Below are 13,100 nucleotides of genomic sequence, written 5' to 3'. Positions count from 1 at the left end.
TGTTTTAGCTGCAGTTAATTGATCAATCGGGTTCTTTGAGCAGGTGCAGTAATAGAAAACAGGAAATTGATGAAGTCATGGTCGGTGCAGTCTTATGATACAAGACATGATTCTGAACGATGCCAATCAATGACAAAATACAATGTGTTTTATTTCTATCCAATTTCACAGACATTTTAATTTATTTACACGTTTACGGACAGTGTTAAAATGGTACATTTTTTTACTGACTCTCTGTAAATTTACGGATGATTGGCAACCCTGCCCAATTCTCAGAACAGCACTCACATGGCCATGGTACATCATGAAACATGTAGTGTGGGTGGGGAGCCTGGTGTATCAGGGTGTGTTAGGGGCCTGGAGCAAAATCTGAAACTGGAACTTTTCACGCTTCCGTGTTTCATCCAATAACCCTATTGTTCCACAAGTTTGGGGACACTCTCAAATGGGAGGCGTGGAGCAATCTACCCTTTTTAGCATCTCCTCTGGGTGGCCCTGCAGCCCATCAACAAGAATAGGGGAATGAGACACCCAAACTACAATTCTATGAGACTCACAGTGGGTGGCATTTCAGATTCAAAATACTGCATTTTGGGGGTATTCAGTTTTTTGACAAAAAGAAATCAACATTTTCTAGAGAAAGCAAACGCTTTTAACAAAAAAAAGAAAAAAAGAGAAAATTTCAGTCCCAAATTCAATTTTTTATCGAAAAATAGTTTTGATGGAAAATTTAACCAGCCATATCCACTATATTTAGCTTAGGCTGTCGCTGACATATAGACAAACCCATTGCCTACAACAGAGCAGCATGTGTGTAACCGTGATTCAGAGCCTAGTTCTCCATTGCCTTATTCCTTTCTATGCTAACAGTGCTGAAGCATCAGCCAGAGATTTACTCTGCAGCCATATGGTCAAATAGCTCTGCTAGTGTAGCTAGTTAATAGCTGGTATCATTAGTAAAGATGGTTGTAATTTTTAGAATTCTGAAATTTCAAAATTTGAAAAACCAAACTGGAAAAAATATTCAGCAAAACATTTGCAAACTTTTTGACCTGGGGCACGTATGTGTGAGGGGGCTTCAGTGGGGCAAAAATTTTAAAATTTCAAAAAAATTGGGAACACTTTTTGAACTGCTTATTATTAATTCTCTCCCCGGTTCCCACAACCTCTCATCATTAGTTCTTTTCTCAACATGCAAAAATGGTTTGATTTACTGGGGTGGCCCAGAGGTGACAGGGCCTCTGGCTGACAGGTTTAGTATTATTTTTATTACAGGAGCACCAGTCATGACTGGGGACTCGTTGTGCTAGGCACTGCACAAACATTTGGTCTCTCAACCAGGCCATTTATGAACTAAGGCCCCAGTCCTGCTAACACTTACACACACACTTTACTTTTCTCATATAACTGGTCCTGTTGGAATTAACTGGATTACTAACGAGCTTAAAGTTAAGGGCAGGCACAAGTATTGTCACCCCTCTGCTCAGTGACAGTAGACAGTGGAGCCTGCCCTGTTGTTCTGACATTAGAGAAGAATTCAGTGAGATGGAGGCTGGGTATTTTCTCAGTGCAACCTGTTTATTTACACCATATGCACCAGTCCTGGAATGGACGTGCTCACAGATGACATGCAAACAGACCCTTCTTTCAGGAATGTCAAACCAAATACCAACGCCTGGTTCCCGGGAAGCAGCTCTGCCCCAAGATGTGTCTCTAGTCAGAGAAATTAAGGCAGAGAGCAAACTCCCCTGCCGGTGCAACAGCTCCCGCACAAAGTAACTATACCACAGAATGAACAATAACATCGCATTTCTTCAAAGACTGACCAGTGCTCACACACAGCAGGGAAAGGAATTTATCTGGCCGTGTGTAACAGCACCACCTGGTGACTCCTGACATAACAGCATTTATAGAACTGGGATCTACATAAATGGGACAAAACACACGGGGAACTTAAGAAAGGATCTGACGCAGGGCAGGGGAATGGCTGTGTAGAATGAGTGAGGGAGGGTCGTCCATGCATAAGGGACAGTGTGGAAAAAGGTGTGAAGGTGCTTCTGGGAGAAATGGGTGAAAGAGGCTGCCTTTGTTAAAGCTGCCCCTTGAGTTATATGGAGAGGAGGGGAACTCCCATGTAAGGAGGCTGCAATAGGCTCCAGAGAAGAAGTTTCATTATTTCTCACACTGCTGCTGATGGTGTTTCTCACAACATTATCTCTTATAGGTTCCCCTGCATGTCCCCGGTGGCATCACATCGCTGTAGGAGTCAGATGGGCTGGGAACATCGTCCTGACAATAGCTGTGATAGTGCTGGGGGTGTGGGGTAAGTAGCTCCAATCGATTTATCCATTTGGGTTTAATGGTGCACCAACTCGGAATGAATATTCCATTCCGGATTCCAGTCCATTTGCGAATGAAATCCTAGACATTACATCACCACCCAGGGCAAAATATTACAGGCACAACGTGCAGTTAAGAGCTGGGACCTGTGTGATCCAGGTGAGACATGTTCACTGGTACATGTGGACGGAAGACAGAAATGCCACCTATACTGTGTAGTGAATGGGATTCTCTCTTCCTCTATCCGCACCCTAGCAGTGATACTACACTGTCTGATGATTTTACACCCTCCACAATTGGTTTTTTTAATCTCTAAATAGGAGCTCTGAATACATCGGAGAAGAATGAAACCAGAATTGTCAATAGCACTGAATGCAGCTCCTGCCTGGAGGATTTCCGGTCTCGCTTGAAGCCAATTCTATGTGAACCCCACAATGGCAGCATGGCAGGTGACCACAGCTCATACTGTCCTACTGTCCGCTCTACCTTAAAGATTTTGCAAAACTCTTGCTGTGGCTAAAAACCCAGTAACCATGTTAAAGGGACTCTGTAAGCTTGAAATACATTGGACTAAATTCTCATTCATATCAAGGCCCCTTACATTCCACCAGTGTTGCGATCCCCAAGCATTCAAAAAGCATGAGTCAGACTCTAAAAAATCATGAGATTGGCTTACGGTAGGAAAATTAGACATTTTGGGAACTGATTGTATCAATCGCAGGGGCAAACGTTAAGCAGAAAAAAAAGCTGGTTTCTGCCACAGCTACTGGGCGGAGGGGGCGTGACTCTAGGATGTGCCCTCTGAGAAGGCTGAAATTCCACTGGCAACCCACGATAATAAGCTGCCCTGTCATGCTACACAACACTTGTTTGGCCTCTTCTCGTTGTTACCCTTCCCCTGCAGTCCTGCCCGTCTACGCCGTGGGTGAGTCTGGTCTTTGGGACACAGGCGGAGCGTGGGGAGTGGGAGTTCAGAGCCGGGAAGGGCAGCACTGAGCACGGAGAGGAAACGCTGATCTGAGACAGCCCGCAGCATCAGAGGATGTTGTTGGTGTGAACAACCCCCTGGTGCTACGAGATTTCTTGACCAAAGGCAATTTCCTGTGGGAGCCCATAGGTTGGTGTCATGCACGTGTGTTTGCTGATGTGGCTACAATCAATTTCCAGCAGGTCGAGCTGGCAGCGAGGTCTCTGGCCGGCTGCAATTCTTCCTAGTGTCGAACTGCCTGCACTAATTCCAAAAACCTCTTTATTTACCTGCCGGATTGTAGCCCCAAGGGCTAGTCAAACAAAACACAATGTGATATGCAGCTGTTCTAGCAAACAAGCATAGGTCACTGATGTATAAACACTCAGAGGGAAACTGCCCACCCACAAAACAACCTTAACTCTGCCTTCTTTGAGCCCTGCCCCAGAATACCACTCACACCCATACCAGCACTCTGCTTTGCCACTTGTGCTCAAAGCTGTCCTGTCTAACCAGTTCAGTTCTGCAGTCCAGCTCAGAGGAGGGCAGAGGAGACAGATGTAGCGCAGACCACACCAGCGCTCGGTGGCTGCATTTCCTGTCTGGTTTCTCTTGAAGAACAGTCAGTGCTGGTGGCAGCCCTGAGCTGCACAGACCAAGTGTGATGCCAGTTAATGGGCTTCCTTTCCCCATCTGAGCACCTGCTGGGAAATCAAACCAGGGACGAACTTGGGTAATGGAGGATGAAGAGGGCTACGCAGTATTAAACCGCCAGCCGAAGCAGAGACAACCAGGCCACCCCTCTGGAGCTGGGGCCCAAGGTAAGTGACTGAGCATCCTTCCAGGGTGTCTACTTTTGCTACATAGCAATTACAGGGAGTGTCTGGGGCTTCACAGAGACCCAATGGAGTTGAAATTTACTAGGAGTGTTGGGTGCCCAACTCCACCCGACAGTTCTGAAAACCCCAGCTGGGGCCTTTGTGTGTAGCGTTTCAGAGAGGGGATGAGGGAAAGTGTCCCAGGATGAGCAGACACCCCATGGAGTGAAGCACAACTCACTGCAAGAGAGAGTGAGTGAAAATACTCCCTGTGTTTCCAACGTCACCACTAAGGGCTTGTTCTGACTCGTAGGTGTAGGATTTACCACCATGAATAGCACCATTGACGTCTGGCGGTTTCTGCAGCATGGCACAGTGTAATTGCACAGGGGGAAAGTAGCAAACCAACAAAGCACCCAGTAAATTTTAGGACTATGACAAATCCACAGGTGTGGTGCTTGACTGCCCACCAGTAAGTGTATTTTCATAGGACACTGAATGCAAACAATTGGATGAGACGACACTGCTGTGAAAGACAATGGAAAATGTGCCGTAGCCTTATTATGAAATCTAAATGTGCATCCTCATTCTGGAGGTTCCCGGAGCTTACCATCTTGGTCTAAATGATGACTAATGCTGCATTTTCCATAACGGCCAGGGGGTCAGACAACGATGCACCAATTCAATGTGAACGTCAGTGGTCCCAGCTGTCAATTCTTTCCAGGCTAGGAGCGGGTAATACCGCAGCAAATCTCCCCTTGAATTGGTTTGAATTTTGAAACGAGTTCACTATAGCTGTGTTTGGGCCCCTTTTGTGCAAATATTTCAGCTGACAAGCTGCTGGGCAGGAATAATTGCTTGGAAAATTATTGAAGTCTTGGAAATGGGGAATTTTTAGGCGAATATTGGAGATGTTCCACAGCAAAGGGCACGGTCAGTTTCCAGTCAGCGGAGGAAAGAGGTCTGTAGGGGGCAGGGGCGGAAGTGTAGCACAGCACCATTGGCTGGTCACTGCATGTATCTCTCAGGGTTTGCAGTGGCAGAAGGGAGCAGACTAGAGAGACACAGAACAGGTTTACATTGCAGCTGGGAGCGTGCCGCTCAGTCGCGTAGGTAGACACACGCTCCCACCTCCCAGTTGCAGTGTAGACATGTAAGTTTGGAGATGGCATTTCAGGGATCTGAGTGAGGGCTGATGGGCCCACAGATTTGGTGCCACTGTGATTTTTGGTTAGAAACCAGCATTATTACACTGGTGCAACTCCTGGGAAGGACCCGGTTAGCCTGGCGCAAAGGTGCCTTGTGCTGGTCTAACTCATTCCCAACCTTGAGGGACGTGTGTTATTGTTCCTCATGCTGGAGGCTGATGGCGCATCACCAACAGGGATCCGCCAAATCCGTTTGCCAGGGAAAAACACAGACTTTGCCATTTCTACAGAGAATCTTTAGTTTTTACATTTTGTGAAAAAAATAAAAACATATATTAACTATTAACTAAATTTTACTGCAAGTACCAGTGTCACTTATTCAACGCATGCTACCTCGCCCTCTTGTGGTTGATTTTTGAACGCGTTTTAAATGTACATAGCTAAATACACTCCAATAAACTGCTCCTGGACTATAACGGTTACTCAATGGTACATGGGGGTTCATGTTTTAATGCATCTCAACTTTCACTTCAGCCTCTAGGACTAATTCAGAAAGTGAGTAAAGTTAATATAAAAGCAATTTTCACTTTATTTTTTTGTGCATTAAAAAAAAAAAAACAATGCTGAAAATACAGAATACAGACATTGAAGTATTTAGTATGTGTCAGAAATACAAATGGCAACTCTATTAATTTTATTGTATTGCAATGATTGATGGCATTGGTAGGCTCCGAACTTATTTAAAACTTCTAAATATTTATCAGTAAAACATTGTGTTCAACCGATACCTATATATATTGTGGGTCGGGAAACTAACATTCAGCTTTTCACTTTAATCACAGAAATATGTGGATTTTAGTGGGTTTTTTATCAGAGAATTTTGGCTTTATTAACCCTGAAAACTAGGATCCCCGGTCAGCAAACGCTGTCTCTTACAGGTTCCCATTGGTATCCGCGCTGGATCTGGGTCGCTCTAGGGTTGGCCGGGGCTGGGATCCTCATCCTGCTGGGGGCTGTGATAGCGCTGGCTGTTTGGGGTGAGTAACTCAAGGCTGCTGAGTCATTTGCACAGCCACACGTACTTTATTATTACAAATAGGTGCAGTTAGGAGCTTGGTACGGGACACATGTGATCTGACTGGGACAGCATCACAGTTACACAGGCAGAGGAAGTGGAACACACCCCGACTGTGTGTAACCCCTCTGCCAGTGGTGTTGGCAGAAACAAAGGCCAGGTTCACTATCTAGGGGTTCCTCTTAACAACACAAAACAGAACCAGCTTGACCTCCCACCCAGGAATCTGGGAAAACGAAACACCCCTGGGTGCCTCTGAGAGGCAGGACATTCCCCCCTTGCCAGCACTGAGTCTGTGTACAGCAAAAGGAAACATTTTATTAAAAGGGATCCCAGCATGAATCTGAGAAACACCACCGCCATGATTCCAAAATACAAACACCCCACCCACCACCACGCACTGGGCAGTGTCCTTGCCTCTGTTTCCCACCTTGCGGTGTGAAAGCCCAACGAACAAATATCCCTTTTACCATGCCACTCCCTCCGCTGCACCCCACTCACTCGTCCTTAGTCAGTGAAGACCCAGAGTTCAAGGTTCGTTCGCATGGGTTCCCTGCCCCTCCCACACCAAACTGGGAAGGGAGCCATGGATTAATGCCTCTGCTACTGCCGCCACCTCTGCAATCGGTTCATGGCTGCTGCTGCTCATCTCTGCTGCTGCTTGCTGCTCACTGCCACTTCTGCTGCGATGCTCAGCTCTGAAATTCCCCCACCCCCAAACCCAGCTCTGAGTGATTTCAGCTGTTAGTGATTGCTAGGGCCTCTTCCCTGGCTTTCCCTGCAACTCTGTGCTCAGACCTGGCCTAAGGGTCAGGCCAGCCCCTAGACCTGCTCCAGTGATCTGATCTCACTCTAGTAATCACTGAATAGCAACGAGGACTCTCTGTGGAATCCAGTTTAATTGCTCTGTAGGCATACCGTGACTCTTGAGGCAGACTAGTTTGCAAGGCGGGACTGGGCAAGCCGGGGGCTGGTGCTCGCCTGCTTCCAGCTGTGAGTCGGGACCGGGCAAGCTGCAGGCAACCGGAGCCCAGCTGGGACTGGATGGGACAAGGGTGGCTGCCCTGCTGCTCCTGTCTGCAAGCCAGGGTGCCGGAGGCTGCCACCCAACAGTGACCCTGGAACCTGCTGTAGCCCACTTCTAGCTCAGCGCCGGAACCGGGCAGGATGCCGGGAGCTGCAGCTCCCAGCTCTGACCGGAGAGCAGAGACGCCCCTGCGCAGCTGCCCCAGCTCCTGGCTGGGACTGGGAGTGCAGGTGGAGGGACAGCCCACACTATCCCTTAGGTGGGTGGAAGTGCTCTGCACCGACCTAAGGAGAGCAGTGTGGACAACAGCCACTGCTGGCATTATAATTAGAGCGGTGGCTGAAAGGCGACATAAATATGTCGATTTATTTTTCCCGTGTAGGCAAGGCCCGAGTTTCTGTCTCTTCCCCTACCCGAGCCGTGATGGACACTTGATGATTTCACACCCTCCACAGGCTGGGTTTTAATCCCTAAATAGTTGCCTTAGAAGTGATTGTGATGCTGTTTTGAAGTTTCCCAGTTACAGATCAGAGAAACTCTGAATGCAGCGGATAAAAATGAAACCAGAATCGTCAATAGCACTGAATGCAGCTCCTGCCTGGAGGATTTCCGGTCTCACTTGAAACCAATTCTATGTGAACCCCACCACGGCAGCTTGGCAGGTAACCCCAGCTCCTGCTGTCTCAGAACCACGAGTCGCTCTCCCTGGAAAAGTCTTCAGGACTCTCGCTGTGACTGAAAACCTGGTCACCGAGTTAAAGGGACACTGTCAGCTTGAAATACAATGGGCCAGATTCTCATTTGCAGTAAGGTCATTTTATTTACACCACTCCAGCATTGCATCCCCTGCTGTTGAAAAACCGTGAGTCAGGGCCTCAAAATCATGAGATTTTACAACAATAGTACTTTAGGGTTGGGGTTGTTGCTGTTGTGGTTTTTTTTTTTGTTATTCACTTTCCAGTTTCTGAGCATCTAGGTTGAACTAACATCATATTTTCAAGCTTTTCTCCCCAATCTTCCACCTTTTTAAAAAAAAAACAAACCAAGCTTCTCACTTAATCACCTGACTCCAAGAGCTGTGGCTTCAAAGAAAAACACCAAAAATCATGAGACTTGTGATAAAAATGTGAGAGTTGGCAAACGGGCAGAAAAAAGAATGCTAAATGTGGGAGAAAATTTTCTGTTTCCAGGGATTTTATTATTATTATTTCAACCAAAAACTGGAAATTTTCAAATGAAACATTTCTGCAGTGATTTTCATTCTGGAAAAAAAGGTGTCTTTTTTTTTTTTTTTGGTCAGGTAATGCGGCCACAACACTCTCAATCAACTCTACTCGTAATTACAGTGGGAAAACGATGTTCAGCCCACAGGGTGATTTTTAATTTGCTGAGGTGCCTTTCATTGCTTTAGGCATAGCAGTGATGGGCTGTACATCCCAAGAACCTCTGTCTTCTTTCATTTCAGCAATCCCAGTTGGTGGGTACAAGATCAATGCTGAGGGTGCCTGTCACAGTACCAATATCATGGTTATTTTACTCTTTCCATGGCATCCTTCTCTTTACCTCCACCTGTTTCAACTGGGAGCTCTTTGGGGATTGTCTTACTATGTGTATGTACAGCACCTTGCACCCTGGGGCTCCGATCCATGACTGGAGCCTCTCACCGACACTGTAACGCTAATAATTGATTTGTATGGTAGTAGTGCCTAGTGGCCAGACCATGACAGATGCTGTAAATAAATAAATAAAATAAAACCCCAGTTCCTGCCAAAAGGAGTTTACAATCTAAGTACAATAAATAATAATCCTCAGTTGTTTGTGCAGAGAAGCGGCAATGACATCTAGTGGTCAGAGTAATTCCCATTGCTGGAATACAGGCAATGTTAATAACAATAATAAAAACACAACTGCTACAGAGGTTAGCTCCCAAAGTGCTTTACAAGCCATGTAATCCTTATGGGAATCATTTCCCCCACTACTGAAATGCAGCCACCTCTGGGGTGAAACTCAACAGCTGTTCAGCAGCACACAAGACTGGAGACGATGTCTTAGGGGAAGGGTTGAAGCAGAATCCCCTCACCTATTGGAATTGCAGGGGGCATTTGAGGGAGGGAAACTGTAGCCCCCCCCAAACTGTCATTTGAACAGACTCAGACCTCCACCATTAAAGAAGCGTCATGGGATTTGTAATGACCATAATGGGACGTTACTTTTAAATCCCAGCTAATCCTGACACAAGCATTTGAGGTCTCCCATTGGGGCACAGGCTGGGCTTGTCTCTGTTCAGCTTTTATAAGCTGACACAGTCAAATACCTGAGATTCCCAGCCAGTGATTCCTGCACTGAGCCAGAACTTGTGACTAAGTTGGAGCAGATCTTTAGTAAGAGAGCAACCGTGTAAAAACTTCAGATGAATTCTCTCCTCTCTGGCCTCCCAGCTCAGTCAGCACAACGCAGTCCAGACCTACAGCATGTCCTGTTGTGAGTACTGACCCCTGAGAAAAACTCTCACTAGTACATTGAGTCTGAAGGCTCTTTTCATGCCTGTAGGAAAAAACTTAAGCAATATCTCGGACTAGAGCTGACCTGTTCATGAAAAATATGAAAAGAAATAAAAGTTTGATGTCCTTTGAAGGAAGTAGAAAAGTGAAAGTCCTTCCTCTCTTTTCTAAGTGGTGGAGAAATGTTAAGAGTGTTTATTTCCCCTCCAAAAATGAATGAAATCTGACCTTTCCCACCCCAAAATCAGTATTTCCATTTTGAGTGCCCTCCCCCCATCAAAAAATGAAAAATTTCAGCCAAACTAAAAACTTTCATTTTGGTTAAAATGGCATTTTCCATTAAAAATCAGCTTTGAACAGGAGTTTTCAGCCAGCCGGAGTTTGAGTTTTCAGAACTAATGACACCTCTGTTCCCATCTCTCTCACCAGAGAACCCCAGGTGCAAACTCTGCCCCAGGGACTGGCAGCTGCATGGGGACAAGTGCTACTGGCTGTCTAAAGAGCGTAAAGCCTGGACTCGGAGCCGTGACGACTGCTCGCGGAAGAGCTCTCGCATGCTGGTGATCCAGACCCAGGAGGAGATGGTAACAAAATACAGGATCATAAACCTCCAGCTGGAGAGAGACAGGAGTCACTGAGCACAGTCCCAGTGCAGCGGGGTTTATATCCAGCCTGCCTCAACCCCCTCTGCCTCATTTCTCCTTCTCCCACAGTTAATGAAACGCCCACTGGGGTGTTTTCTCCCCTTCTCAGAGTCTGGCTTATGAACACAGAGTTCAGAGCAAGAACACCACAGATTTTCCAGGCCTAATGTCCCTTCCCAGCTGGCTCCTGCAGCCTTTGCACTCCTGAGGGCTGCCCTTGTAGCTCCACCTACCCTTTACCTCTGTCTAGGGGCGCCTAGTCGCAGGTGAGACTGAAACCAGGACCCCCTTAAAGGGCCAGCTCAGCCTGTGACACCCAGGCCAGATACTGGTGTTACCATGTCTGCACAGAGAGAGCCACATTTCCTGCCCCTACCCTGGGAATCTGCCTCCCCAGGGGAGAGGGGGAATTAGCTCAGGTGCGGATGGATTCTCCAACTGGCATCACGGGCAGAGCCACTGTAGCCAAGAGCAGGTATCGAACGGGAACACTCAGGGAATTCTAGCCTGTTACGGCACATTCACCCCACCCCTCGGCTTTGCACTTCCCAGGATTTCATACAGGATGTGACACGAGGCGAAAGCTACATCTGGATTGGACTTAAGGTGACACCCCCGGGGGGAACGTGGACCTGGGTGGACGGGTCCCCGTTAGATCCAGCGCGGTGAGTGCTGCCTGATGCGTACTGTTGGACAGGTGTTTGGGGAAAGCTCCACTCTGTAATTTGCTGATGTTCAATGTACAACGTCTGTCTAAGGCCTGGCCTACACTGAAAAGTTTTACCAGCCTAGCTCCGTTGGTTAAAGGTATTTCTGCTGCACCAGCAAAGGCCTTGGTGTAGCCGCCCCTGCACCTAAACTGATGGGAGAAGCTGTTCTGTGAGCATAGATAGTCTTCAGTGCAGCGCTGTCAATGTAGCCACTCTTAGTCTGAGCCTCTCTCACTGTGTTTTTAAATAGTCTCCATACTGCACAGGAGGCATTTTATGCTTGTGACAGCTGTTTAATTCCCATCCAACAAGCGTCCTCCTGCTCATGTGGTTCCCCTTTTTGAAGTTAAATGTTACTGTCTGCCGCTGGCTCCTGCATCACACTGGGGCATAGGCAGCCAGCAGCCAGAGGGAAGCAGCAGTGCACATGGTGACAGGCACCTAAGAAACTTTTACTCTGCAAACGTAGGCACTGAGCAGTTTAGGTGCCTCCAGGGTTTGATAGCAGCTGAGCTGGGTTTTGTGAGTCCCAGGAGGACGTGAGTCTGGGATATAGGTACTGAAAGTGGCCATTAGGTTCTTCATCCCTCTGTGAATCCAGCTTTCACTGTGCATCGGGAGAAGCCCTCAGCTTCTCTGCAGGCGTCTGTTACGCCGATCACAGTGAGCAAGTTTCTTCTCACCCAGGAGACTCAGACTTGGTTTTCAAAGAAAATCTGAGAGATGGGAGCTCAAGATGGCTGCTTCCAACCAACGAACAACAGGTCACCAGCCCCATGAGATTCAGCCTTGTTGGTTCCTTGCCAGAGACCCCCCAACTCATCTCACATGCTGGGATGTCATCTCAGCTGAAGCTCTGCAGGAAAGTTACAGCAATGAAGGACACCACTAGAGCCAAGCTTCCCATTAGAGTTGAGGGGTAGGAAAAGTATCACCCAGGGGCCTTTCCTTGTTAAAGGGAATCACAATGACAGGGACTTTCTTTTTAATTCTGCAGCTTCACAGCGTCAGGCTCTGCAGAAGGGAACAGCTGCGGTTGGATAAAAAGCAGCCGGATTCAGTCTGAGACGTGTGATGCTGAGCTCAAATGGATCTGCCAGAAAGAAGCTGCCCTGATATGAAGTGGGGCTGAGGATCTGTATCTGTGACATGAAATGCCCTGAGTTTAGTCTCATGGGTCGGATTGCAACTTTAGACGGAGCAGAACCCTGGGAGGCGTTGGGACACAGGTACGCCTCGCAGTCACAGTTCCTCCCCTTGGTCCTGATTACTGGGCTGGGACGTTGGGTATAATAGGCACACACTGCCCTCAAGCCCTCTGAGCCTCCCCTGCAGTATTCACAGATTCACTGCTTCGAAAGGACTCCTCCACCCCCTGCTTACCAGTTCCATGTCTGATCACCACCCTGCTTAACACACAGCGTTTACGTATGTTCATGGTGAAATCACCGATCAGCTCAACAAAGCAGAGATTCAAGTAGAAGTCTTGGAAACAAATCGTTATGTATAAAATAAAAACATAACATGCATTCTAGTGCCTAGACTTACTTAACAAATAGGAGACTGAGTACTGCTTACCCTAAATCCTTGCAGCACTTTACAGCCAGGCAGGCTGTGACCCTTCTTTCAAGAGAGATGCGTGCTGCCAGTCTCTCTCTTAGGGGAAGGACCCAGTGTCTCTCCACACTCCAAGATAATAAAGACACAGGATGGGTCTGGTCTCTTAAACAGGACAGCCCCCTGCTCTTCGTTTCATCCTGTAAATTTCCTCTTTTGCGGAGTTCACAATTTCTCACTTTGCACCTGGCTCAGTATGCAAACAGGCATCCAGCATCAGCCATACAGCACACAGATGGCCAGACAGGGAGAC

At 47.4% G+C, this 13,100-nt stretch overlaps 1 protein-coding gene across 1 annotated transcript; it reads left to right on the top strand.

The window, feature by feature from the left end:
• Positions 1-4,043: 4,043 nt before the first annotated feature.
• On the top strand, positions 4,044-12,695 carry LOC137166014 (killer cell lectin-like receptor subfamily F member 1). Its single transcript, XM_067567580.1, has 6 exons — positions 4,044-4,128; positions 6,212-6,310; positions 7,888-8,037; positions 10,306-10,460; positions 11,073-11,185; positions 12,228-12,695. Exons 1-6 carry the CDS (start codon positions 4,044-4,046, stop codon positions 12,349-12,351), a joined length of 726 nt encoding a protein of 241 aa, XP_067423681.1. The 3' UTR covers positions 12,352-12,695.
• Positions 12,696-13,100: the final 405 nt, after the last annotated feature.

This window comes from Emydura macquarii, unplaced genomic scaffold (assembly GCF_026122565.2).
Source record: "Emydura macquarii macquarii isolate MOO-44397 ecotype Brisbane River unplaced genomic scaffold, CSIRO-AGI_Emac_v2 contig_2771, whole genome shotgun sequence".
Taxonomy (NCBI): Eukaryota; Metazoa; Chordata; order Testudines; family Chelidae; genus Emydura; species Emydura macquarii.
Note: the sequence above shows the minus strand (reverse complement) of the source record. Positions and strands in the feature narration are given on the sequence as shown.

What these genes read in the sequence shown, in the direction of transcription:
- LOC137166014 (XM_067567580.1), top strand. Translation starts at nt 4,044, where the DNA reads ATGGAGGATGAAGAGGGCTACGCAGTATTAAACCGCCAGCCGAAGCAG. An exon ending in CCACCACGGCAGCTTGGCAG is followed by an intron (nt 8,038 to 10,305) that starts GTAACCCCAGCT and finishes CTCTCTCACCAG; the next exon opens with AGAACCCCAGGTGCAAACTC. An exon ending in TCCCCGTTAGATCCAGCGCG is followed by an intron (nt 11,186 to 12,227) that starts GTGAGTGCTGCC and finishes TTAATTCTGCAG; the next exon opens with CTTCACAGCGTCAGGCTCTG.